Source organism: Capricornis sumatraensis, chromosome 3 (genome assembly GCF_032405125.1).
Source record: "Capricornis sumatraensis isolate serow.1 chromosome 3, serow.2, whole genome shotgun sequence".
Lineage (NCBI taxonomy): Eukaryota > Metazoa > Chordata > Mammalia > Artiodactyla > Bovidae > Capricornis > Capricornis sumatraensis.
Window position 1 is genome coordinate 5,950,426 of NC_091071.1, and position 27,609 is coordinate 5,978,034.

The 27,609-nt window shown below is 44.5% G+C and overlaps 1 protein-coding gene across 1 annotated transcript; it reads left to right on the forward strand.

Annotated features, from left to right (window-relative positions):
• The first annotated feature begins 737 nt into the window (after positions 1-737).
• Positions 738-27,609, forward strand: STAG3 (STAG3 cohesin complex component). Its single transcript, XM_068968211.1, has 33 exons — positions 738-916; positions 2,219-2,321; positions 2,701-2,811; positions 5,640-5,736; positions 6,433-6,509; positions 6,786-6,990; positions 7,407-7,558; positions 13,467-13,540; positions 14,386-14,509; positions 15,000-15,098; positions 15,303-15,382; positions 15,704-15,811; positions 16,052-16,166; positions 16,310-16,415; positions 16,598-16,701; positions 16,952-17,044; positions 17,154-17,243; positions 17,499-17,699; positions 17,820-17,890; positions 17,983-18,070; positions 18,540-18,620; positions 18,706-18,798; positions 18,942-19,110; positions 19,216-19,352; positions 20,115-20,216; positions 20,726-20,874; positions 21,120-21,248; positions 21,348-21,505; positions 25,421-25,595; positions 25,845-25,946; positions 26,253-26,331; positions 27,319-27,378; positions 27,588-27,609. Exons 1-33 carry the CDS (start codon positions 738-740, stop codon positions 27,594-27,596), a joined length of 3,720 nt encoding a protein of 1,239 aa, XP_068824312.1. The 3' UTR covers positions 27,597-27,609.

Consider the following 27,609-nt stretch of genomic DNA (forward strand, 5'->3'; position numbering starts at 1 on the left):
TATTTTTGGCTGGGCCTTTGTTTCTGCCAAGGCTTTTCTCTAGTTGTCGCGAGCAGGCGCTACTTTTTAGTTGCCGTACCAGGGCTTCTCATTGCGGTGGCTTTTGTTGGGGAGCACAGGCCCTAGGCCAAGTGGGCTTTAGTAGTTGCGGCTCCTGGGATCTAGAGCACAGGTTCCGTAGTTGTGGCGCATGGGCTTCGCTGCCCGACAGCATGTGGGGTCTTCCTGGACCAGGGATGGAACCCGTGCCACCTGCACTGGCTGCCGGATTCTTTATCACGGAGCCACCAGGGAAGCCACATTTTTAAAGTGTTTTTTGGTAACAGTATTGCTTCTGTTTTATGTTTTGTTTTTTTTTTTGGCTGGGAGGCATGTGGTATCTTAGGTCCCTGACCAGGGACAGAACTGCTGCCCGCGCCCCCACCCCGACCCTCATTGGCAGGTGAAGTTTTAACCACTGGACCCGACGGGAAAATCCAAAACATACACATTTAAAAAATTTTAGTCTTTTCCTTTATGGTTTATCCATAAAGCTGTGCTTTTCTGTTTTTTTTTTTTTAATTGACGTATAGTTGATCTGCAGTGTATTATCCCTCTTATTTTGCGCCCCCACCCCCACTCCCTGAGTTCCAGAGCCATTCCCATGTAAAGAAGGGGGATCATTGGAGCTGGGAATGGAGACGTGATGGGTCAGGACGCCTTCCTCCCTCTTCCCTCTTCCCCGAAGCTGGACCACCATGCCCACCCTTCGGTCGTCGTCCTCCCGGTACCAGAGCTCCTCCTCCCCGAGCAGCGCGTCCTCGCCGCTGCGCAGAGCGGTAGCAGCTGGACGGAGGAGCGTGTCTGCTGCTTCTAGTTCTTCTGTGTCTGTCGCTATGCCCTGCGATGACGGGGACTCGAAGCGGACTTCAGAGGGGTGAGTGGAGTTGGTGAGAAATGGTTGCGTCGTCCTCGGGTTTTTCGCATTTTCATTTTCCAAACGAGCAAACTGGCAACATGTGTGTGACTGTGAAAAGGTAGGAGATGCTGTGCTGGTTCAGAACAGTGACCCACGCCTGCCCCCAGCTCTGCTGGGTGCCTTTCAGCTGCCCTAGGTGTTGGAAGCGTCAAGAATAATCCATCCTGTTACAAATACATCATCCATCATGTCTAAACTTTTCTTGAACACGTCTGTGTATGTTCAGCAGGGACAGCCTCTGGTAAGGACCCAGACATGGGGAAAAGGGAAAAGAGTTCTTTATTTGGTGCCGGAAAACTAATATATCCTTTTTAGTTGGTGTCCTGTAATTCCTTCATTTAGGGTTATAGAAACAACTCATCACCTGTTAGCATTTATGAGCTTATTCTGTGACAATTATAAGAGTACATCCTGGGTTAAAAAAAAATTTTTTTTTAATCTTTGCAGGAAAAAAAAGTCTCATACAAGGTCTAATTTATCCCCTGGTAATTTTTTTTTATTGAGGTATAGTTGATGCATGATATTATATAAGTTTCAGATATACAACATAATGATTCATCATTTTTTAAGTTTATATTTCAGTTATAAAAATATCCCCTGGTAATTTTAGTTTCTTGTAAAATCATTGTGCTGTTTAGGACCAGGTTATATATATTCTGTACATTTTAATCAGTAAGAGGTGAATTTGTTTTAAGGGCTGAAATTTAACACCCGACACATATTAATCTCCTGTTTGTGTATTAGTATTAATCAAACATGCTAACATCAAACATCCTGACCCATGCTAATTTTTTTCTACACAGCAGTGATCTCCCTGACTGCCTATGTGAATATCTTTATCTTTTCTTTTTAATGTGGATATTAGGAAAGAGTTGGGAGAAGGAAATGGCAACCCACTCCAGTGTCTTGCCTAGAGAATCCTGTGGACAGAGGAGCCTGGTGGGCTGCTGTCCATAGGGTCACACAGAGTCGGACATGACTGAAGCGACTACGCAGCAGCAGCAGCAGCAGCAGCAGGAAAGAGTTTTGCTTCATCTCCCTCAGTGCCTCATTCTGCATTTCCAATGCTTTCTTTAAGTGAAAGTTTTCTTTTAAGACATTGTCTCTACTTCCTGGCAACAGTCAGCTCATCTCTCCTTAAAATCTGAATATATTTTTCTCATGGAGAGGAGTGTACAATTAGAGAAATTATAATTCATTTACCCTTTTATATATAGGGACTAGGGTGTTGTATCTAAGCAGAACCACACTCCTTCATAGGGATAGTGAATCTTTGTCAGCTGGTGAAGGCAGTGATTTCGAAGACAGCTTGAGACGAAATGGGAAGAAGAGAGCAGCAAAACGTCTACTCAAACCAACCCCAGTGAGTCAGTTTTATTTTTGAACCTGGTCTGGGAAGCACCGAAAGAAAACCTAGAGGAGGCTCAGGTGTTATGCTTGATGAAAGGACAGGGCTTAAAGAGTGTTAAGGGACAGAAGTAGAAAGCAGGCAGATTTTGAAGAGTGGAGAATACAGTATTAGGGTATAGAGGAACAGGAATTGGGTTACAGAACTTTTAAAAGGAGATAAGGCTAGAAATAATAAAGTTGACAATATAAAAATCCTTGATTTCTAAGCTGAGTCAGTAACTCAAAACTCTGCTGTGGAATTGGCAGCTTAAGCCTAACTGATTTTGATGAGAGTAAGTGTTAATGTTACTTTTACTTTTTAAAAACATTCATGATTTCTTTATACTAACTAGGCAAAACTTCCAAAGAGGTCCCGAACAGTACGTGCTCATGGTCAGAAAGAGTCGGAGCTGCCAGCCAGTGATCTCTTTGATGCTGTGAAAGGTGCCAAAAGTGACATGCAGGTAAAACAGTATCTCACCTCCGTTTCTTGATACCATCACATTCCTTGCTGGGTGGGATGATAAGAACAAATGTCTACAAACTTGATTTAGTGAACATAACTGGTATCAAGAAAGGCAGATTAGGCCACAGGGTGAATCCGTAGAGTGATGTAAGGGAGATCTTGCATGAGGGGCAATGTTCCTTTCCTAATAGTATCACAGATGAGGGTAGGTCTTGGTTTATTGATTGATGGAAGGGACATGGTAAGGCATTGGATAATTTAGAGAAGCAGCTTGGATTCGGGTGGCAATGTGTTCACCCCTGTCACTTAGCTCCACTTTGACAATTACACCTATCCATTCTGCCTGTGTCTCCTTGAACAAGAGAGATTGATTTATATTTATTGTCAGTACTGAGATATTTCCATTTATTTCTACCATCTTATGTGGTTTTGCTTTATCTTGCCTTTTCTGTTTCTCTTTCCTCTTCTCTTTTTTTCCTTTTGAATGTTTTATCTCATACAAGAACCTAAGCACATTTTAATTCCAGTTAGACCTTACAGTTTACATACTGTTTGGGTGGTTTTTTTTTTGGCAGTGCCAAATGACTTTCAGGGTCTTAGTTCCCTGACCAGGGACTGAACCCAGGCTGCATACAGTGGAAATGCAGAATCCTAATGACTGGACCTCCAGGGAAGCCCCCGTACATGCTGTTTGTTGTGCAGGGTTTTAGTTCTGTCCTTTCCTTCTCTTCCAAGGAGACATCATTGTTTTAAATAATGTTTGTTTATACTTATCTACGTTTTAATCACTTTTTGTTCATCATTTTTTCTTTTAAAAAATACTTATTTGACTGTGCTGGGTCTTAGTTGCAGCCCTCAGGATCTTCAGTCTTTGTTGCAGTATGCAGACTCTTAGTTGCATCATTTCCTTTCAAATCTGAAATCGTCCACACAGAATCGTTCTCTTGCTGTCCAAAGTTTATGTTTTAAAATCTCTTTTAGATAGAGTTTATTAACAAACTCATTGTTTGCTTGTATAAAATATCTTTTACCCTTGTTCTCAAAAGGTTGCTGGGTATCAAATTCTAAGATGATTTTTTTTCTCTCGGCACATTAAAAAGATTATTCCACTGCCTTCTAACTTCCTGTATTGCTATTGAATGTCAGCAGTCAGTCTAAGCGCTGTCTAATACAGCAATCTCTAATGATGGAGATGTCTGTATCCCTGTTGTCTGGTACAGTATTCCACCAGCCACACATGGATTTTTGATATGTGGCTGGTGTGACTGAGGAACTACATTTTTAATGTTTGATTTAATTTAATAACCATATACGGCTGGGACTGTTTTTGTGCATGTCTAACTTGTAAATGCTTTTGTTTGTAAATGTTAAATGCATGTCCTTTGTAAGTAATTTATTTAGTTTAACAATTTTCAAGACTGCTTTGCTTTTGCGTTCTTATGTATTATCAGATGTTCAGAGGTATAAACTTTTCTTTTCATGCTTGAGATCAGTTAGGTTCCAGGCTCTGAGGACTGGTGTCTTTTGACAACTATGCAGAATTCTTTTTCAATGTTGCCTCTTTCTCATTCTGTTAATCCCCTTCTGGAATTCAATTAGACATCATTAGAAATTCTCTCTCTTCTCCATGTCTTAATAACTTTTTTCCTTACTTTTATTTGTCTCTCTGGGCTACATTTCGGATACTTTTTTTGACTTAATCTTCTACTTCACTCATGTTGTGCTGTATCTAATCTGTTTTTAATCCATTCATTGACGTTTCAAATTTTATTTATTATATTTTGCACCTCTACACATTTTGTTTGACCCCTTTCCAAAGTTAATTGTTCTTTGCTTGTATTTTCAAGCTTCTCTTTTATTTAATCATGGAAATAATAATTTTATAATCTGTGATAATTCCAGTGTTTGAAGCCTGTGAATGTAATTCTGTCTGTTTTTCGGCTAGTTGTTAGTTTTAGTGCCTTGTTTCTTTGTTGGGGTCTTTGTTGGGGTCTTCAGTGCTGGGTCTTTTTTGCTGTGTGCAGGCTTTCTCTAGAGGTGGCAAGCAGGGGCGGGTCTCTAGTTGTGGTGCGCAGGCTCTTCATTGTGGTGCCTTCTCTTGTTGCAGAGCACGGGCTGTAGAGTGCAGGTTTCTGTGGTTGTGGCATGCATAGGGTTATTTGCCCCATGGCATGTGGAATATTCCCAGACTAGGGATTGAACCCACGTCCCCTGCATTGCCAGGTGGATTCTTAACCACTGGACCACCAGGGAAGTCTGAAGAATCACTTTTAATTAAATTCTGATTGAAATTATTTTTATTTTATTGGTAAGGTGGATCTGGACTGCAAATCCAGATACGGGAACTGGCTTATGGTTATGAATCCTGAAGGAACAATTCTTTTTTTCTTCTACCCCACACTAAGGTCATAACAAGCTAGTTGTCTTGCTTCCCTTCTGACCTGTAAATCTGTTTCTCATTCTTGCTTTCATGAAGGTATGCCTCTTTGCAGGAGCCTCCTTTTGGACTACTCTCTTTGGAAGCCCTTTAGCCTTTGTGTCCTGTGCTCTACATTCTATGCATCCATGTGGACAGAAAGTTAGGGTTCCCGGGGTTTAGTAGACCCTCAGGAAAAGTCAGCTTGCTTATCTCCCAGAATTGCTACCTTCACTTCCATTTTTGGTTTTATGGAATTCTACCTTTCATTCTCATTTAGTAGTACATCATTTTAAAAGATGTTTTTAATATTTTAATCAGAAGTTTGGATGCGTCAGTTAGGAAGCTTATACAGAATTTCTAGTCTATCATATTGCCAGAAATAGAAATCATCCACACTGTTTTCCTAGTCTTTGGTAGATGAGTGGCTGGATAGCTACAAGCAAGACCAGGATGCTGCATTCCTGGACCTCGTTAACTTTTTCATCCGGTCTTGTGGATGTAAAGGTGAGGAAACTTTACCCTTTTCTAACCCCCAGCCTTTTTTTTTTATAAAACTTTTTCTTTGTGAATATGAGTAGAATTAGGCATTCCTATAAAGAGAGGGTAAAGTGTAAGAAAAGTTTCCCTTATTTAACTAGTATCAACTACACTGTTGATTGGTAAATAGGGAAGTGATCCAGTAATGAAATGTATTGGTTTGGAGACAGAATCCTTTGGAGAAAAATAGACATACTAATGTGATGATGTTTACAGATTTGGACCATCAGACTTTTCTTTTCTCTAAATAATCTTTTATTTTCTTATCCCTTATTTCTCAGCCATTTCATCTCATATTTCTCTACTTAAACTGTGGCCCCAGGTCCCCAAAGGCCATGACCTAATTTACTGGGGCAGATAGTCTTATAAGACTGCAGGTTGTATTATAAGAACCTGGTATAGTTTTCTTGCTTTCTTTTTGTTTGGAATATTTTTTTTAACTGTAGTTTTCTGCTGTTTGATTCCCTGGGGTTTTTTAGACAGGTTGCCTTATATCAGATATTCCAGTTAGATGGTAGCACATTTATGACTAGGATTCAGGTCTTCTGATTCCCCACCTGAGCTCTTTTCAATATATTTTTAAGATCATCTTCAAATGTTTATGTAAATGGTCATGGTATCTGTTATTTTCCTTCTAAGTATCTCATCTCCTCCATTCCTCAGGCACTGTGACCCCTGAGATGTTCAAGACGATGTCTAACTCAGAGATCATCCGGCACCTAACTGAACAGTTTAATGAGGTGGAGGAAGACTGTCCAGGATCCTCTAGCCACTGTTACTGCAAAATACAAGGCCCATTACCCTCTTCTTTTCGATTCTGGGAAATAGGATAGCTTTCGGAAGGAGGGGTTTAATCTCTTGGGAGCAAAAGGGACCTATATACATTATCTAAATATGCCTACAGAGTTGAGAATAAGATGTACATTTTACTATATGGTTGGGTTTTGACATCCAGTCCCTGTGACTCCATGGGTCCGGTAGTAACTCTCCCATCTTTTTCATGAACTCTTCTTTAGGATTCAGGAGACTATCCTCTGACAGCTTCAGGCCCATCCTGGAAGAAGTTCCAGGGCAGCTTCTGTGAATTTGTGAGAACATTGGTCTACCAGTGCCAGTACAGCCTCCTCTACGATGGCTTCCCCATGGACAACCTCATCTCCCTGCTCACTGGCCTCTCAGACTCCCAGGTCCGTGCCTTCCGTCACACTAGCACCCTGGCTGGTAAGCGGTCACTGTTAACTCTGTAAATGTTCTTATGGGGGTTGGTAGAATGTCCTTCTGTTCTCTGGTCCTGGATCTTCTTTCCTGCCTGCATTCTAGCTGTTTATTTCAAGGTCATGCTTATTTTGTCCTGAACCTTCATCCAGTTTCTCACTAGTGGGATTGTTAAAAGGGGTAGATCATAGTGACAGTTTCCAGCTTTAACATGTTTCTCAGAGCTCACTGTAACAGGCTAAGGATTAAAAGAAGCCCAAAAGAGGGAGAGAAAAAGCCCACTCCAGAACAGTGAGTCTTAGGATTTTAGGGTCACCCTGCTCTAGCTTTTCTTTTTCACTGCCCCTTTTTCCTTCTTTTTTGAACATACCATCCCTCCTCTCACTTAATGATTTTCTTATCTTGTTTTTACCGACTCAAAGCCATGAAGCTGATGACCTCCCTGGTAAGAGTTGCCCTCCAGCTGAGTCTGCACAAGGACAACAATCAGCGTCAGTACGAGGCTGAACGGAATAAGGGTCCGGGACAGAGAGCGCCTGAGCGGCTCGAGAGCCTGCTGGAGAAACGCAGAGAGGTGAGACGTTTCCCTGCCTCCCGCTCCGCTCTCGCTTCCATCACAGCTGCTTATCACACTGCCTTATCAGCCCCCAAGCTTCTCTCTCCCCGACACAGTGCCCAGGCAAGCTTTCAGACTGAATGATGGAGTCTGGCAGTAGTTTAATAGACCCATCCTGTTAGAGGTCATTGTATGTTCAGCTTGTTTCTGGGATGTGGGTTCGAGAGAGCATCTCTAGTTTAGAGTAAATTTTAAAAGTTCTCTGTAATTCCACTTTTGCTCAGTTTCTGTTGTCTGCATTCATTATCACAAGTGTTTAAGTGTTGTGCCTGCATCTTGTGCAAGGAATTGAGCATTGACTTTTATCTCAAGTGTATGGTGTGCAGGAGTGCTAGGAGGCCAACTGCTGGTGGAGGAAGCCAAGTTTTCAAGGAATGGAAAGGACACAGGCCTGTCGTTAACTCCTGGATTTAAATTCTGTTCCAGTTAGCTACTGGCTCCATGGCCTTATGTAACCTCTAAGCTTCAGTGTCCTTTCCTTTTAAAAGGAGGTAATTGTTTTTGTGACAACTAAATGAGACAAGTAAATTGCCTACCTAAGCACATAGTAGGTACTTGCTTTGATTCCTTTTAAACCCGAAGAAGACCACCAGAGGACATAACCCCCCCCAAAATCTCTTACACTGTGCAAACCTTCAAACAGCTGTGTATGTCATGAAACTTAACACTGATTTTCCCCTTACTTCTCCAGAGTATCTGAGACCTCCCCATCCATGAGGCTGGCAGGACTCACCATGTCTAACTGTGCCAACTGACTGTTTTCCAGCTCTCATCAAAGAACTCTTCCATGCTAAATCATTAGAGGAGGGAACGTTCTACTTCCCGGATTCTCTTTTGCTGTTTTCACTGTCAGTGTGATCTTAAACAGTATATGTATTAAGTCTGTCTCAAATCTTATATACACGTGTGTGATTATTTTATTTGGACTTCTCTGGCTCTTGCTTCATCAGTTGTAGTTTTACTTTCTGTCTTTAATTTCTCCCTCCCCACTGGTTTCCTCTCTCCAGTTATAAATGTATATAAGCGTTTGAATCTATCCTTAATCCTTCTCTATAAGTTACTCCATTTCTATCCTTTTAGTATTTCCTTCTTTCCTTAATATCCAACTGAATCCTTTTTGCCACCTAGCTTCCATCCCCATTTTTTTCTTTCCAGTTGTTCTCTCCAAACCAGTAGCTTCTTAATCCCTATAGCCAATGGCCTTTTTTCAGTCTCCCTTTTTGACTTACGTAAAATTTGGTATTAATAGACCACCTTTCTTCCTTCCCTCTCTTTCCTTTTCCTTTAATTATGAAAATATGCAAATGTTCAAAAAGATATATTGGTAGAATGAACACAACATATGAACTATCTAGATTTAACAACTATTATTTCGTTCAATCACTCAGTCATATATTTCACTGTACTTCATCTATTTTTTTTTTCCCTTGATATTTTTTTACTAAATTGTGGATGTGTATGTGTGTTCTCAGTCATGTCCAATTCTCTGTGACCCATGGACTGTAGCCCTTTAGGCTCCTCTGTCCATGGGATTTTCCAGGCAAGAATACTGGAGCCAGTTTCCATTTCTTACATCAGGGCATCTTCCCAACCTAGAGATTGAACTGCATCTCTTGCACCTCCTGAATTGGCAGGCAGATTCTTTGCCACTAGCGCCACCTGGAGATATTTTAACCTAAAGATTTGAATATGTCCTCTAAAAAAACATGTTCCTGTATTATCCCAATACTATTTTCCTATCCAAAAACATTAACAGTGATTCCCTAATATTTTCTAATCGCAACTCATATTTTAAAATTTCCATTTGTCTCCAAAATGCCTTTTCAGTTCAGTCATGTCCAACTCTTTGCAACCCTATGGACTGCAGCACTCCAGACTTCTCTGTCCATCGCCAACTCTCGGAGTTTGCTCAAACTCATGACCATCGAGTCAGTGATGCCATCTAACCATCTCATCCTCTGTCATCCCCTTCTCCTCCTTTCTTCAATCTTTCCCAGCATCAGGGTCTTTTCCAATGAGTCAGTTCTTTGCATCAGGTGGCCAAAGTATTGGAGTTTCAGCTTCACCATCAGTCCTTCCAATGAACACTCAGGACTGATCTCCTTTAGGATGGACTGGTTGGATCTTGCAGTTCAAGGTACTCTGAATAGTCTTCTCCAACACCACAGTTAAAAAGCATCAATTCTTTGGCACTCAGCTTTCTTCACAGTCCAACTCTCACATCCATACATGACCACTGGAAAAACCATGGCTTTGACTAGATGGACCTTTGTTGGGAAAGTAATGTCTCTGCTTTTTAATATGCTGTCTAGGTTGGTCATACCTAGTCTTCCAAGGAGGAAGCATCTTTTAATTTCATGGCTGCAGTCACCATCTGCAGTGATTTTGGAGCCCAAGAAAATAAAATCTCTCACTGTTTCCATGCCTTTTATATCTGGTTAGTTCCAGCCAGACTGTGGCCTCGTTAAGGACTGTGCATTTCACTTGGTCTTTTGTGTTTCTTAAGTCTCCTTTAATCTTGTACAGAACCTCTGCCCCGGCCTCCACTTTCCCCTCAGGATATTGATTTATTCGGTTGGGTCGGTTGTCTTCAAGAATGTCGCCTTGCAATTCTGCTTCCCTGTTACCTGTTAGGGTAACAGATAACATCTAATCTCAACAGTGCCATTTAGGAGGCTGTCCTGGCATTGTTTCAGCATATAGGCTCAGTTGTGTCCGAATCCTTGCCATACCGTGGATTGTAGCCTGCCAGACTCCTCTGTCCATGGGATTTTTCAGGCAAGAATACTGGAGTGGGTTGCGATTTCCTCCCCCAGGGGATCTCCCATCCCAGGGATCAAACCCACAGCATACCTGGCCTGTATCCACTAGGTGGCGGTAGTACCCAGGTCGTAATAAACAAAACTGTCTTCAGACTTTGCTAAAGTCCTGTGGGAACCCCAAATTGAGAATCACTAATCTGATTGCTTTGGGCTAGTCAATAAAGCAGAAATAGATGTTTTTCTGGAACTCTCTTGCTTTTTCCATGATCCAGCGGATGTTGGCAATTTGATCTCTGGTTCCTCTGCCTTTTCTAAAACCAGCTTGAACATCTGGAAGTTTACGGTTCACGTATTGCTGAAGCCTGGCTTGGAGAATTTTGAGCACTACTTTACTAGTGTGTGAGATGAGTGCAATTGTGCGGTAGTTTGAGCATTCTTTGGCATTGCCTTTCTTTGGGATTGGAATGAAAACCGACCTTTTCCAGTCCTGTGGCCACTGCTGAGTTTTCCAAATTTGCTGGCATATTAAGTGCAGCACTTTCACAGCATCATCTTTCAGGATTTGAAATAGCTCAACTGGAATTCCATTACCTGCACTAGCTTTGTTCGTAGTGATGCTTTCTAAGGCCCACTTGACTTCACATTCCAGGATGTCTGGCTCTAGGTGAGTGATCACACCATCGTGATTATCTTGGTCATGAAGATCTTTTCTGTACAGTTCTTCTGTGTATTCTTGCCACCTCTTAATATCTTCTGCTTCTGTTAGGTCCATACCATTTCTGTCCTTTATCGAGTGCATCTTTGTGTGAAATGTTCCCTTGCTATCTCTGATTTTCTTGAGATCTCTAGTCCTTCTCATTCTGTTGGTTTCCTCTATTTCTTTGCATTGATCGCTGAGGAAGGCTTTCTTATCTCTTCTTGTTATTCTTTGGAACTCTGCATTCAGATGCTTCTATCTTTCCTTTTCTCCTTTGCTTTTCACTTCTCTTCTTTTCAGAGCTATTTGTAAGTCCTCCCCAGACAGCCATTTTGCTTTTTTGCATTTCTTTTCCATGGAGAGCGTCATGATCCCTGTCTCGTACAATGTCACGAACCTCATTCCATAGTTCATCAGGCACTCTATCAGATCTAGTCCCTTAAATCTATTTCTCACTTCCACTGTATAATCATAAGGGATTTGATTTAGGTCCTACCTGAATGGTCTAGTGGTTTTCCCTACTTTCTTCAATTTAAGTCTGAATTTGGCAATAAGGAGTCCATGATCCGAGCCACAGTCAGCTCCCGGTCTTGTTTCTGCTGACTGTATAGAGCTTCTCCATCTTTGGCTGCAAAGAATATAATCAATTTGATTTCACTGTTGACCATCTGGTGATGTCCATGTGTAGAGTCTTCTCTTGTGTTGTTGGAAGAGGGTGTTTGCTATGACCAGTGCATTCTCTTGGCAAAACTCTATTAGCCTTTGCCCTGCTTCATTCCGTATTCCAAGGCCAAATTTGCCTGTTACTCCAGGTGTTTCTTGACTTCCTACTTTTGCATTCCATCCCCTATAATGTAAAGGACATCTTTTTTGGATGTTAGTTCTAAAAGGTCTTGTAGGTCTTCATAGAACCATTCAACTTCAGCTTCTTCAGCATTACTGGTTGGGGCATAGACTTGGATTACTGTGATATTGAATGGTTTGGCTTGGAAACGAACAGAGATCATTCTGTCGTTTTTGAGATTGCATCCAAGTACTGCATTTCGGACTCTCTTGTTAAGCATGATGGCTACTCCATTTCTAAGGGATTCCTGCCCACAGTAGTAGATATAGTGGTCATCTGAGTTAAATTTGCCCATTCCAGTCCATTTTAGTTCGCTGATTGCTAGAATGTTGACATTCACTCTTCCCATCTCCTGTTTGACCACTTCCAATTTGCCTGGATTCATGGACCTGACATTCCAGGTACCTATGCAATATTGCTCTTTACAGCATCGGACCTTGCTTCTATCACCAGTCACATCCACAGCTGGGTATTGTTTTTGCTTTGGCTGTATCCCTTCATTCTTTCTGGAGTTATTTCTCCACTGATCTCCAGTAGCATATTGGGCACCTACCAACCTGGGGAGTTCCTCTTTCAGTATCCTATCATTTTGCCTTTTCATACTGTTCATGGGGTTCTCAAGGCAAGAATACTGAAGTGGTTTGCCATTCCCTTCTCCAGTGGACCACATTCTGTCAGAGGATGAGATGACTGGATGGCATCACCAACTCGATGGACGTGAGTTTGAGTGAACTCCGGGAGTTGGTGATGGACAGGGAGGCCTGGCGTGCTGCGATTCATGGGGTTGTAAAGAGTCAGACACAGCTGAGCAGCTGAACTGAACTGAATTTAATTGCTTCCTCTTTTTTTTATTCCATTTCTTTTATCAAACAAATTGCATTTATTAAAAAAAATTTCCCCAATTGATGTTTGTAAAAAACTTGTATAACTACCAGCTAGGACCTCTAAATAGCCAAAGATGGTAAAATAACAAGACACAGAAGGGATATTATTTTTTCAAAACACAAATCTCTCAGGCATTAGTTGACTATACAGCTTCTTCCAGAATTAGAAGGTTTAACCTTTTTCTATTCTGATAACTTATTGGCTACATTTTCTTTTTCTCTGCTTTAGACTGATTAGCTTAATTACTTTCATTTGCCAGCTTTCTCATCAGCTTTGTATTTTAGAGGTATCTTACTGACTGCCTAAGTTCACTGTGGTATCCACTATCACGTGTGGATGAGTGGGTGATATTCTTTTCCAAGGTATCTAATCCATACCCTCAAAGGAAGGAGAGAGAGTAGCTTGTAACTTTCATACCTTATTTATAGATGTGTATTTTTCATGTGGAGAAAAAAGTGATTTGGGGAGATAGAAGTATTGTGAACATGTGGGAAATAAAGCCACATGACCTGAAAATTTAAAAAAAAAAAGCTTTAAAAGGGAACATAGGATGCAAGAGGTTCAGACTGTGCCCTGTAATTAATAGGAAACAGGTGAATGTCATATTTTTCTAATATTTTTGTGGCCTTATACTGCTGGGGGACATGAGAGATTGACCTGTTCCTCCCCATCCTCCAGCTTCAAGAGCATCAAGAGGAGATTGAGGGGATGATGAATGCCCTTTTCAGGGGTGTCTTTGTACATCGGTACAGGTGAGTTACTGTGCTCCTCTCATTGAAGCAGCTGGGTCCTCAGTTACGGAGTCTGTAGAAATAACAAGGTCCCCTGCTAACCCTGTTATCTGGTTAGTCCCACAGCTCGGAAAAAAACTCTAACAAGTGTTCCAAATTAGGTTTAATTTATTCCTGCCTACAAAGGATTGTATAAACTCTTCTGGGAGGGAAGATAAAAGCATCAGGCATTGATGAGTATTATTCTGCTCAAACTTTGCCTAAGACCTCCCCTCCCCCATCTTCCTAGGGCTTGAGCCTTGAGAGGACAAGAGGAGAGAGCCAAAAGCAGGGCCTTTCTGAGGGTTTACAGTTCTACAGGCCTTTTCCCAGCCCACTTCACCCTGCCTTTCACTGTGCTAAAGGCAGGGGAGTTTTATACTGGGTAAACAACTGGTAGAATTAAGGAGTGTCCGTGAAGTGGAATCCACACACACACGTGGATTTGTTGTACAACATAGAGAATATAACTCATCGTCTTTGGATAAATGAAACATAATCTTTAAGAATTATGAATCACTGTTGTACACCTGAAAATTACGTTGTACATCAGCTGTATCTCAGTTCACCACACACGCAGTTTGGCCGATAGTTAAGATTCCAAAATCAGTTTAAAAGGGGCATGGAGGATAAGTTTTAATGATTGGTTATAGAAGGGAACTGTTCACTTTTTAATGTATTTTATTTACATTGGGATGAGGAAGTGAAAGAGCTAGTAACTGATGTTTAATCAAGAAAATAGACTTCTGTGACGAAGAGATATCTGCTAGGATAGAAAGTCAGTTTGGAGAGAAGGTGAAAAGGGTCAGTTTTCTCTCTGTGCCCAGGGATGTCCTTCCTGAGATCCGTGCTATCTGCATCGAGGAGATTGGATCTTGGATGCAGAGCTACAGCACCTCTTTCCTCACTGACAGCTACTTAAAATATATTGGCTGGACCCTGCATGATAAGGTGAGAGTTGAGTCAGTCCTCTTCCCTGCCCCAGGATGCTTCAGCTTTTCCTGATCTTGCCACTTGGGTGTTTCACTAGTGATCAGTGATGAACTCATCAAAACACTGAACCTCAAAACTCCCCTAGTACTGGGGAGGGTAAGAGAAGTTAGGGGAAGGAAGGGTATATTTAGGGGAGTAAATGCCTTAAAACAGAGTTGAGGGGAGAAAGACTTTCCCTATGAAAGGGCAAGAAAGTTATTGATAGGGTGGTAATACAAGTGCTGGGGTGGTAGCCAAAAGATCCTCTTAATCAGGATTGCTTCATTCTGCTGAAAAGGAGAGTTTTGGGTTTTAAGTGAGAAGACAGTTGTTCATTCTCTTTGAGACATCTCAGAGTCTTCAATATCGAGGACCCCAGGCCCAGGATGAGCAAGCTGAGGGGGAACGATGGAGATCCAGCAGGGGTAAGGAGAGGAGGAGTCATTCATGTTTCCATTCTCCTCGGTAGCATCGAGATGTGCGTCTGAAGTGCTTGAAGACTCTCAAGGGGCTGTATGGCAACCAAGACTTGACTGCGCGCCTGGAGCTCTTTACCAGCCGCTTTAAGGTAAAATCAGGACTGTGCTCCTGTGCTTGGCTCTGTCTGTGGTTCCCATTTCCTCACCTCATTTTCCCACTTCTATTGCTTCTACGGATCTGTGGCTGTCCCACTGTCTGCTTCTACACCCTCTCTTTAGGAATCTCTCAAATTCTAAGAGGATGGTGTTTGGGGATGGATACAAGGAGGTACTAAGTGATGTTCTCCTTACAGGACCGGATGGTTTCCATGGTCATGGACCGGGAGTATGATGTGGCAGTGGAGGCCGTTAGGTTGCTGATACTTATCCTCAAGTGAGTCCTGGGAAGTGGAGAGACAGGCATCTCAGGGTTTTTTTCAGTATCAGACAGGCCCTTCCGGAGTCTCTTTGCCTTCACCCATTGTAAGTTGACTCCTGTCTGTGTACAGGTTGAAAGACCGAGATCATTCCCAAGTTGCAAGAGCTCAGGGGGAAACTTCCTATCTTCTCTAACTCCATATCCCTCTGTCTCCCATTCTTCTATTTGCAAGTTCTTTGTGAGTTAATCCTTGTTGGCTTTGCCTCGTTTCTAACCTCAGTTGTGCCAGAGGACAACATCGGTATCCACCTGCTCATTCTGCTTTTCTCCCGGCAGGAGCATGGACGGGGTGCTGACAGATGCAGACTGTGAGAGCATCTACCCTGTCGTGTACGCCTCTAACAGAGCCCTGGCCTCTGCTGCAGGGGAGTTTCTGTACTGGAAGTGAGTGGGGCTCCTTTTCTTTGTTTCTTTAACACCATCTTGGTTTCTCTCCATCATCTGCTGCTGCTCTAAGCTCCCCTCCCCAACCCCTTAGTCTCCCTTGGTGCCTCCTTCCCTCCTCAATCCCTGGAGATTTCCCTTAGCTCTGTGTCGCTTTCTCCGTTAAGCCCCTCCCTCCGTGGTAACTTGGACTCTTCCTTTCTCCTTTGCTGTGCCTTTTCCCTGTGTCCCTTCCACCAGGCTCTTCTACCCTGAGTGTGAGACAAGAGCGCTGGGCGGGAGGGAGCGACGCCGAAGTCCACGCCCCCGGAGGACTTTCTTCTACCTTCTGCTGTCCTTTTTTGTGGAGAGTGAGGTGATGTATGGAAAGGAACTGTTGTGCTAAGGTGTGCAGGTAGAGAAGGATGGGAGCTGGCTCTACACAAAGGGGAGAAATGATTCATCAGGAGCCACTTCTAGCGTGTTAACATATGACTTAACATCTACCTTCTCCCACAGCTCCATGACCACGCCGCATACTTAGTTGACAGCCTGTGGGACTGTGCGGGGCCTCTGCTGAAGGACTGGGAGAGTCTAACAAGCCTGCTGCTGGAGAAGGACCAGAGTGCGTGCCAGCTGGTAGCCAGGGAAGGGGCCCTCTCCCCTCCTTATAGGAAACCAGGAGAGATTTCTCTCTTGACTTGTAAAAGGCATAGGTCATGGGTGATGGGGGTGCTTGAGGGGGTTCTTAGGGATCGGGTGTGGCTAATCTATGAATCTGTGTTTTCCATCCGCCTGCCAACCCAGACCTGGGCGATGTACAGGAGAGCACGCTGATAGAAATCCTTGTGTCCAGTGTCCGGCAAGCTTCAGAGGGCCACCCACCTGTGGGACGGGTCACAGGGAGGAAGGTACAGCGTGAGGGGTGCGGGACTGAGGGGTGTTGGCAGTGTTAAATCCAGGCAGGTACTGTCTGTCCTCATCTTTTGAGAGGCAGAGGAAGGAGCATCCTTAGGGTGCTCCTTCCTCTGCCTCTCAAAAGATTTCCATTTCTAGCAAAAGAAATCTGAAGGGAGCTGCTTATCTTCCTAGGAAGATAAGATTATCAGGCAGAGGAAACATACATACACCTTTCCCCCATCCCCAAATGATTAATTTCAGGGCTTAACCCCAAAAGAACGTAAGATCCAAGCCAACGACAAGGTGAAGCTGACTGAGCATCTCATCCCCCTGCTCCCCCAGCTCCTGGCCAAGGTAGAGGTGCCTCATCGCTCAGCCACTGGGAAAGAGCGGGTGGAAGGAAGTGGCCTCCAAATTAGCAGTGTGGCAGGTTGTAAGCAGGCTTCCCTCTGAATCACCGCAGTTCTCAGCTGACGCAGAGAAGGTGGCTCCCCTGCTGCAGCTTCTCAACTACTTCGACCTCAACATCTACTGTACCAGGCGTTTGGAGAAAGTGAGGGGAGAGGACGACACATTCCCTCTGGCTTGCTGCTTTTGTCCCAGAGCCAGAGATTCCACTGCCTGTACCTGGTTTTTCTTAAGGACATGGATTCTAGAAAAACCAATAAGCCTTCCTTCTCTTAGGCATCTTTTCCTTGAAGTTTAATGTGGTGAATGCTGTTTCCTTTCTCCTGTCTCTAGTCCCCTCAGGAGGAGTTCTCTTCCCCAGCTACCCCACGACACTGTTCTCCCCCCTTTTCTCTCTCAGCACCTGGAACTGCTCCTGCAGCAGCTCCAGGAGGTGGTGGTGAAGCACGCGGAGCCTGTGGTGCTTGAGGCTGGCGCTCACGCCCTCTACCTGCTGTGTAATCCTGAGTTCACGTTCTTCACCCGGGTGGACTTTGCCCGCAGCCAGCTGGTGGATCTCCTGACCGACCGCTTCCAGCAGGAACTTGAAGAACTGCTTCAGGTTGGAAGTAGGGCTACGTGACAGGACTCCCCAGACCTGTGTGGGAGAGGCCACGAGATATGGGGGTGTGGATCCGTGAGTTCTCGGGGAAATGCCACGTGGACCTCCTTTTTTCCTCAGTCGTCCTTCCTAGATGAAGATGAGGTATACAATCTGGCAGCCACTCTGAAGCGCCTCTCTGCCTTCTACAAGTGAGCAGCTCCCCTCCTGCTCCCTCTTCTATTGCTGCCGGTGTCTGTTGGAGTGTAACATTTCCCTCTTCCTGCCTCCACCCCCCACAAAGTGCCCACGACCTAACCCGCTGGGAGCTTTATGAGCCCTGCTACCAACTCCTCCGAAAGGCTGTGGACACAGGAGAGGTTCCTCACCAGGCAAGTAGACAAGTTGGAAATGTGGAAGCAAGTGGAGTTTTAAGGGCCCCGTGTCCTAGGTGGCCACCTTGCAGGTGGTTCCAGCCCCAGGGACGTGGAGTGGACGAGAGAGCTCCGTTGTGCATGTTGTTGCTTCTGTCCCACTCTTGGAACGTGAATGTACTTTTCCAGCACCTGAAAACAGTCATTGTCTTTGGCTTCTGGGGAGTCAAGGATAATATTGAGGGATTATAGGAGACTTTAAATCAGGAAGAGATGGCATTCCTGCTCAGGATAGAATCCTCTGAAGACTGTCCAGAATCACTTTTTTCCTCACCAGAAAAGGAAGTAGGTCTCTCCTCATCTCATTCTCTCTCTCCTGGTCTGTTTTTTCTTCTTTGTTTCCTTCATGTGTATCTGCCTATCTGTGTCTCTCCCCGCCTGCCCCTTACTCTACTAATCTTTGCTCTTTAACATGTGGTTGTTACAGGTGACCCTGCCAGCCTTGACTCTTGTCTATTTTTCCATTCTTTGGACACTAACCCACATTTCTGGATCAGATGCTTCCCAGGTGAATATGGGTCTGAGGAGGGGGAACAGGAATGGAGTACCAGTGTCTTCCTTCATTCCTTCCCCTGAAATCATTGTCTCCACAGAAGCAGCTGTTGGATTTGAAGGGCAGGATGGTGGCCTTCTGTGAACTCTGCCAGAGCTGCCTCTCAGACGTGGATTCTGAGATCCAGGAGCAGGTGAGCATTTGTCAAGGATGCATGTCGTCTGTAGCCCCACTCCCATGGTCTGAGGAAACCCATTCTGAGGGGAAATTACCAATATAATTTCTGTTGTGGTCAATTTTCTGTCCTTTTTAAGCATTCTTTTTTTCCCCCGACAGGCTTTTGTCTTGTTAAGTGATCTGCTTCTCATCTTCAGTCCTCAGATGACTGTAGGGGGACGAGAGTTCCTTAGGCCTCTTGTCTTTATTCCTGAAGCCACTCTGCAGTCTGAGCTGGCCAGCTTCCTCATGGACCACGTCTTCATCCAGCCTGGGGAGCTGAGCAGTGGTACCGGGGCTTGGGAAGGGTTTGGGGCTCAGGCCTGCGGCCTTGGAGGGCAAGAGGCCTGAATTGTGATTCTGATGCTTCCACTCTGCACTTGGGGGGAGCCAGGTCATTCCCAGGAGGATCGCTTACAGATTGAGCAGCTGCACCAGCGGCGCCGCCTCCTGGCTGGGTTCTGCAAGCTGTTGCTTTATGGCGTGCTGGAGATGGACGCGGCCTCGGATGTTTTCAAACACTACAACAAGGTACAGCAGGGCGCCAGGCTGAGAATGGCTCTGACCCATGACCTCAGACATTGTAGCGCTACAGAAAGGGTGGGGGAGATGATAGTACCAAGCTTAAAGGAAAAGTCGGGGGAAGGCCCGTAGTTTAGAATAAAGGGACAAAGAAAAGAGACTTAGTAGTAAATAATTGTGGAGAAAAAGCTGTTAGGAAGAAATTCATTGGAAGGAAAGTACCTTAATCTTCCTGTCCAGAGCTTTTTCTTTCTGTGAGCCTAGTCTGTGGAATGGGGTAATGTAAGAAGAGGAATAAAAAGAACAGAACAGGGTTCAGTCCTTCCAAGGTACCTAGATACCTACCTTGGTCTCCTCAACCCACCATCGTGCTGATTTCTATTTATTGAGTACCTAGTATCCCAGGCACTAAGGGCTCCTCAGTAAACAAAAGTCAACTGTTCCTGCCCCCTGGAGCCTCTATTCCAGGGGAGACAAACAGCGAAGGTTTCAGTGCGGTAGCAGTGTGTTCTGGCAGGTTCCTACTCTTCTCTGAGAAATGGATTCCAGGCAGGGTTTCTTCCCTTCATTATTTGCCTAAACCGTGATTTCTCTGGGGCTTTGTCCCTACTGGCTGGAGATGTGGTCTAGTATGAATTGTTTCATGCTTAGATTCATATTCCCTACCTCAGGTCCTTTTGGAAGGAGGAAATAGGGCTGTGAAGAAAAAATCAAAACACAAACAGTCCTTTCCTGTGGTCAACATCATTTTCTCTACTTCTTTCCCATCAGTTCTACAATGACTATGGTGATATTATCAAGGAAACATTAACTAGAGCAAGGCAGATTGACCGAAGCCACTGTTCCCGAATCCTGCTGCTCAGCCTCAAGCAGGTACCCCTTCCGCCTGGGGGGCCTCAGACCTTCGGTCCCCCCTCTGTGGCCCACCCCTAGCTGTTCAGAACGTGAGCTCTTTCAGAGCAGGACGTTTCTAACTTATTTTGACTTTTATTTCACATGACAGTCTCCTTCATAACTAGTAGATCCATAAAAAGTAATTTATTTTAACTGTCGGGGCAGTTTCTACCCCACTCCCATAGAACTCCTATGTGAGTTAGTACCTGGGAGCAACAGCAATAAAGTGATAGCCAGTTCCTGATTTTCTTCTAGTCTGTTGTCTCTCAGCTCCTTCAGTTACTACAGACATTTTTATTTATTGTTACAGAGCATAGTGAAGCCTTCTCTGGTGCAAGGCAGTCAGAAATAGGGTCAGTGTCCTCGGAGGAAAGAAAGTAAAAACAGCAGATGGCGTCCCAAGCCCTTTAGAATTTCTGGACAGAGAAAGGAATGCTGTACTTGCTTGTTCCATCTTGTTCCTCCCTTTCCCGTGTGCCATGTCTCAGTTATACACAGAACTGCTGCAGGAACAAGGGCCCCAGGGCCTGACTGAGCTTCCAGCTTTCATCGAGATGAGGGACCTGGCCAGGAGATTTGCCTTGAGCTTTGGACCCCAGCAGTTACAGAACCGTGACCTTGTGGTCATGCTACACAAGTAAGGAAGTATTGGTAGAAGGCAAGGTACTTGAATCTTCCAGAGTCTGTGTACAGGACCGGCTGGGAGTGAGGTCTCAGAGGGAGGGTCATCGGGTCCCAGGAGTAGCAGTCACGCGGGTGAGCGGGTATCCCTGGGCGACAGGCTGGGTCCAGGGGGAGGAAGAAGCACTTGGACAGGATGCCTCAGCCCTGGGAGAGAGTTGGGAGGGGCCTGTCTTCCTAAAATGATTCTTCTCAACCAAGGGAAGGCATCAAGTTCTCCTTGTCTGAGCTTCCTCCATCTGGCTCCTCCAGTCAGCCCCCAAATCTGGCATTCCTGGAGCTTCTTTCGGAGTTCTCCCCCCGACTCTTCCATCAGGACAAGCAGCTGCTGTAAGTTAGGGGTGGGTGGATAAAGATGTGGGTGAGAGAGGAAGGGTGTGGTGAGGGCTGTGACCACTTCAGCCAGGCTCCATCCCGCCTCTCTCTTAGACTGTCCTACCTGGAAAAGTGTCTGCAGCATGCCTCCCAGGCACCTGGTCGTCCCTGGGGTCCTGTCACCACTTACTGCCACTCCCTCAGCCCCGGAGAGAACACGGCAGAGGTCAGCCCTCAGCGCTACCCCCGCTCCAAGAAGAGGCGAGTTGAAGGTGAAGTGCTGTGAGCGTGGGTGTCAGGGTGCTCAGCTACCGCCTTGATTGCCGCTGCTGAGCGAAGCAGCACGCAGTCCTCTGCCTCTCACAGTCTTGCGTTCGGTCAAATATTCATGGAGCCCCTCCTATCATTAAGGCTACTCATTTTCTTCAGGGTTTATCTAGCCAAGTAAAAATAGCCAACTTCTATGAAAAGTTAATAGAAACTAATGATAAAACCAAAGATTGAACTAAGAAATCTGTACATTTATGATGCCTCTTGTTGACATATTGTTATTTTGCAATTTTTAAAAATTTTATACAGTCTTCATGATTTTTATAGTCTTCAGATCATTACCTGTCATATTTACATAAGTTTTTTCTTTAAAGTGATTTTTTTCAAATACAGTTTCATCTTGTGATAATACCCTAGAAATCACAAATTTGAGGTGTAAGTTAGTTTTCTAGTGTACATTTTAAAATACTAGTAGTCATACCCCATTCCCCCAGGTCTAGGTAGTATACTTACCTATTTCTTGTCTCTGGGTTTGCTTACTTTGACATTTTATGTAACTGGAATCAGTCTGTGGCCTGTGTCGTCTTTAAATGAGCATGTTTTTAGGGTTCATCCATTCTTAGCATTTATCAGTACCTCATAACTTTTCATGGCTGAATAATACCCCATTTGTATGGAAATGTCCTTTTATCCATTCATCAGTTAACTGACATTTAGATTGTTTCAACTTTCTGACTGTTAACACATGATGCTACTGTGAACTTTCATGTGTAAGTTTTCTCATGGATGTAGGATTTCACTTCTCTTTAGATATATGTAGGAATGAAATTGCTGGATTATATGGTAACTCTATGTGTAACTTTATGAGGAATTACCAAACTGTTTTCCAAAGTGCCTACATTGTTTTGCAATTCCTACGGCAGTTGACAAGGGCCCCAGTTTCTCTACATGCCAGACTTGTTATTGTCTGTCTTTTATTTTATCCATCTCTTAGTGACTGAATTGGTATCTCATCCATTTTAGCTTAAATTTGTATTTCCTTAAGTACTAACACTGTTGAGCATCTTTTCACAATGCTTATTTGCTATTTGTATATCTTCTTTAGAGAAATACCTATTCAAATTCTTTGCTCATTTAAAAATAGGGCTGTCTTTTTATTGTTGAGTTGTCTCTTACCAGATAAACAGGAAAAATTTCTCCCATTTTTTGTCTTTTCATTTTCTTGATGGTGTCCTTGAAATACAAAAGTTCTTAATTTTGATGAAATTCAACTTAGCTGTTTTTTTGCTGTTTGTGCTTTTGATGTCATATCTTAAACTTTCCTCATCTAAAGTCACGAAAATATATTCCTGTGTTTTCTTCTGAGGGTTTTCTAATTTTAGCTAATACATTTAGGTCTATGATCCATTTTGAGTTAATTTTTGTGTGTGGTGTGAGATACGGTGTGAATTCTTTTTAAGGTCTTCTGTATACCACCTAAAGTTATCTTTCATACCACTAGGAAACTCCGCTTTTAATCAGTAAAGTAATACTTGTTAAGGACCTAACATACGCAAGATACTGTATTAGGTGTTTTAGAGGCCATGACAGATTCTCAAGCAGCTTACTATCTAATAGAAAAGAAAGAAAATACATTTATAGAAAATCTGAGCTGTGAAGTCACCAGTAAGTGATAACTTCCCCAGGGTTGGACAGATGACTGCTATAGAATTCAGAGAAGAAAGGTATCATTTTATGTTCAGTTGATCTATGAAGGCTTTATCAAGAAGATGGTATTTAAGCTAGATCTTGAAAAATGGGTAAGATTTATATAAGCTGAACAGAGGAAGAATAAGTACCATGGATTAGCAGAACAGCACAAGCAAAACAGGTCAGTGTTTGCCAAAGCACGTGAATAGATAGATTGGTTTGCCTAAAACAGAGGGTTTGTAAAGTTAGGATAAAACTGAAAAAATTGGTTCCATTGCTCGTTCATCATACTTACTGCGCGCCTTGCATTCAGTCGTGCTTGGAATCCAGGAGTGAGCTTTCTTTGGAATAGTGTCAGATAGCGATGTGCTGTGGAAGAGGGTGGGGAGAGTCTTACAAAAAGTGATCGGGGAAAGCCACAGAGAGTATGAATGCAGGGCAAAAACTGGACAAAGTGAGGGGGGTGCCTGGTGTCTATCAGAATAGCAGATGAGGACTTAACCTGGCGGTCCAGTGGTTAAGACTCTGTGCTTTCAGTGCAGGGGCTGTGGGTTCAATCCCTGGTCAAAGAACTAAGACCCCAGATACAACACAGCCAAAAAGGTAAAAAAAGGGGCAGCTAAGGGGATAGCATACAGGCGGGTGCAGGTGGTCTGGAGACCATGGTGGGCTGTCTCTGGCTTGTTCAAGGAATAGCTAAGAAGGCCAGTATTGCTGAGTGGAGATTGTGTAGGATACAGGACCAAAGAGGTTGTCAGGGTCCCAAGCGTAAGTCAGAATAAAAACTCTGGCTTTTACTCAGAGTGAAGTGGGTAAACATTGAGGGATTTGAGCCGAGGAGTGACAGGATCCGCCTTATATTTTAAGGGGTTCCTGGGTGCTGTGTGGAGAACTGACTGAAGGAGAGGCAGGGCTTGAAGGCAAAGAACTGCTGAGGAGGCCTGCTGTAGGGGCCCAGACAGGAGGGAGCGGGTGAACTGGGGAGAGACAGATGTGAGAAGTGACTAGACTCTGGACATATTTCCAAGCTATCACTAACAGGGCCTCATAATAAGAGAATGTAAAATATGAGAGAAAGGAGTTGTGAGAAAGGAGTGGCGGATGACTCCAAGGGTTTTGGCCTAACAATTGGAAGACTGGAGTTGATAGCAGCTGAGATGGGGAAGTCTGTAAGAAGTGAGACCAGGACTTTGGTATGTTACAGGTGGAGATGCTGGAGACAGGAGTCTGGAGTGCAGGGGTGGGGTGGGGGCAGAAGCTTGAGATAGATGCAGGAGTTGGTGCTTAAAGTCATGAACCTGAAGGGCGAAGAAAGCCACTGAGGATGGAGATGGGGAGAGGTCCTAGCGCTGAATCCTTGGATATTATACCAGTTAAATAGGCTGGGAGATTAGGAGTCATACGGCGGCTCAGGTTTATTCTCGGAAGACAAGCTCACAGGTGTGGCTCTTCCCTGTTTAGGGAATGTTCTGCTTTACACCAGAAGCAGCTCACTCCCTGGTTATTGGTTTCAGAGTGCAAACAAGGCTGTGGGGAGGGAGACAATAGGTGTATGAGTATTTCCAGTTGATAAATACTAATATCAATTTGACTTATGTTTTAAAATAGCATTACCTGGGTTTTCTAAACGTTTTGGCTTCTTTCTCCTTTGCCTTCCTCAGTCTCTATAAGAGACAGTCCTTAATATTTTGAGCCCCAGGTTTTCCTTTTATCCTTCATATTAGAACTATGCTGACATTACGGTCATTTCATTTTTTTTCTGGCTTTTAGAAAATCCAGTCTTTCATTTTTCTGTTTCTCCTTAACTCTCATGCTTCCTGCCTAGTTTCAGGCCATTCTAAACTTTTTCTCACTACAGAAACCTTGAATGAATGGAATCTCAGATTTCTTCATTGATTAACTGAGACCTCAGTCTCAGCGACTCCAGCCTTCTGTCACATTTGTGTTTGTACATTACTGTTTATCTGTGGAATGTATGTCTCTTTCCATCTTGTTTTCTAAGGTGTGTATGAATTTCTCCTGGACAAGCCCTTGATACAATTCTATAACCCCTACTTTTTAGTACGTAGGGCTGTGCTCAGTTTTAGTCATGTTGTAATGAGACCGTCTAGATTTTCCGTTGCCTTCTTATTTAACTTTTTCTTACCAAATCCTGAGCAGATCTTGAAAATCTGAAGTGTCTAGTGGTACCTGGTCTCCAGTAAGCATGTGCCTCTGCTGCTTTTCAGGGCCCTCCAGGCAGCACAGAGAAGACGTCTCTGCATCCCAGGAGGAAAGCCTACAGCCGAACAGCATCCCGGCCACACCTGCCCTCACCTCCACAGCTGTGAAGAGTGGGCAGCCCCTTGGGGCGTCGGAGGAGATGGAAGAAGGCGGCAGCTCAGAACTGGCATTTCCCCAAGGGTGTGTTCCCCGGGGAAACCTGGCTCTGATTCCCCAGTCTGGTGTCTCCCTGTCTGTGTTGTGTTGTTGCCTGCCACAGGACCCCCTCATTCTTGGTTCTTCTCAGGTCCTTTCCCCGTTTTTCAGCTTTTCATTTTCTCTTTTTCCTCCACTCTGAACTTTCTGCTGGCTTTAATGCTGGCCACTTTACCTCCTCTTTTTACCCTATATTTTTATCCCTTGTCACTGATCCAACTTCATTCCCAACAGCCTGTACATGTTAGGCAACCCAAGGTCAAGGTCCTGGAGTCCACAGCATTTCCAGACTCCGCTCAACCCTTCAGGTCCTGGTCTGGGCAAGCAGCTGACCCGGTGAGCTTTTCTCGTCATCTTCTGTCTTCACCTCAAGTCTGTCCCCCGTCACGAGGGGATTCTCCCTCATCAGTGCTGCTGTGCTGGTGCTTTCTGGACTGGCTCTAACCACACGGCACTTCCTTCCAGTGTAATGTGGAGCCCTAGTGTATAAAACGGACAGAAGTAGAGCTGCTCTGATGGGAGCAGGGGTGCAAACCTGGACCCCTGGTCTGCTTGCTGCCCTGCCCCCGCTTCCCCATTCCCCTGGGGTGCCCCATTCCTCTTGGGTCCTTGAACACCTCTACTCTTGGCCACTGCTTCCAGGCTCAGCTTGATGGAAGAGGATGAGGAAGAATTAGAAGTTCAGAACGACTCGAGTGAAGATTGGCAAGGTTCAGGCAAGGTGAGTGGACCCAGTAGTCCCTTCTCCCTTTAGAACTGGAAGCAGATGCGAGGGACAGAACCTAGAGTGATTCTCCTTTGTCCTGTGATGCCTTGTCCCTGGAAGCTGCCCCAGACGCTTTGAAAGAGTCATAAAAGAGTAAGGGTTTGTAAGTTTCTGTTCACTTTGCTTGGACTTTAAGTACCAAAAAGGACTGGAACCACACTCCCATTCTCAGTCCCCATGTAAGTATTTTGTTTCTTAATTGCCCCAGAATTAAAGGAAGCCCTCAAGCTAGAGAGAAATGGGAGGTTACCCAGTGCTTGGAGCCTGGCAGCAAGTCTCTTGTGTCCCAGCGCAGGCTCAACCAACCTCTGCTCCTGAGAGGGCTGCCCGAGCCCCTCCCCCACTCACTCCGCTGCTCTTGCCTGCCTGTTTCCGCAGGAGGAAATGCTGCCAGTTCAGTAGGAAACACATGGAATTCAAATGAGATGTCTCATAGGAGTCCTAGGTTCCCCTGCTTTATCAGGTTAACTCCATAACCCCTCATCTTTAAAATGGACCTTTACGTAAGATACAGAGAAAAGGCACCTTGTAAACAGAAGAGGATTGTGTTTCTGCTGCTGTTCGCTCCCTTCTCTGCTCTTTGAGGAGGAACGGGCAAAGCGGAGCGGGGTGGAGGTTGGGGCAGTCTTGTGCTTGAAGGCAACACCAGACAAAATGCTCCACCCAGAGCCTAGACAGCAGGACCTCTGTTAGGTGTTGAGTGCTAAAGTTCCCCCAGGAAAACCCGATCTCTGGTTCCAGAGCTGAGCAAATGTAAGGTCTCCGGCAGGCCAGGAGAGGGGGCACTGCCCTGATGACTCTCACTTTGCTCCTCTGCCCTCCCTGGCTTCAGGGACCCACTCGGCCTGAAATTTGCCACATGAGAGGGAAAGGACCCTCTGTTGTCTGCAGGTGATGGGAGTGGGGAGGGACTGTTCTGACATTTGACCCCGTTCTCTCTAGTCCTCCTCCTCCAGTGAGCACAGGCTGGACCTTTTAGATTCTACAGAGCTGAACATTGAGGTGAGTGTCCCCAGAACAGACTGCAGAAGGCAAGTTAAGAGGCTGCAGCCTTGGGCTGCCGTCTCAGTTGCCTGGGGCTTTAGCGTGTCCTGGGGGAGGGGCAGTACCGGAAGAGGAGAGTTTGTCACCTGGAGGACGTTGCAATCATCTCTTTGACCTCTGGTCCATTGTTAGGTCTCTGTAAATTACTTTCCTCTTTCTCATTACAGGATTTCTGATGTAACCCTAGGT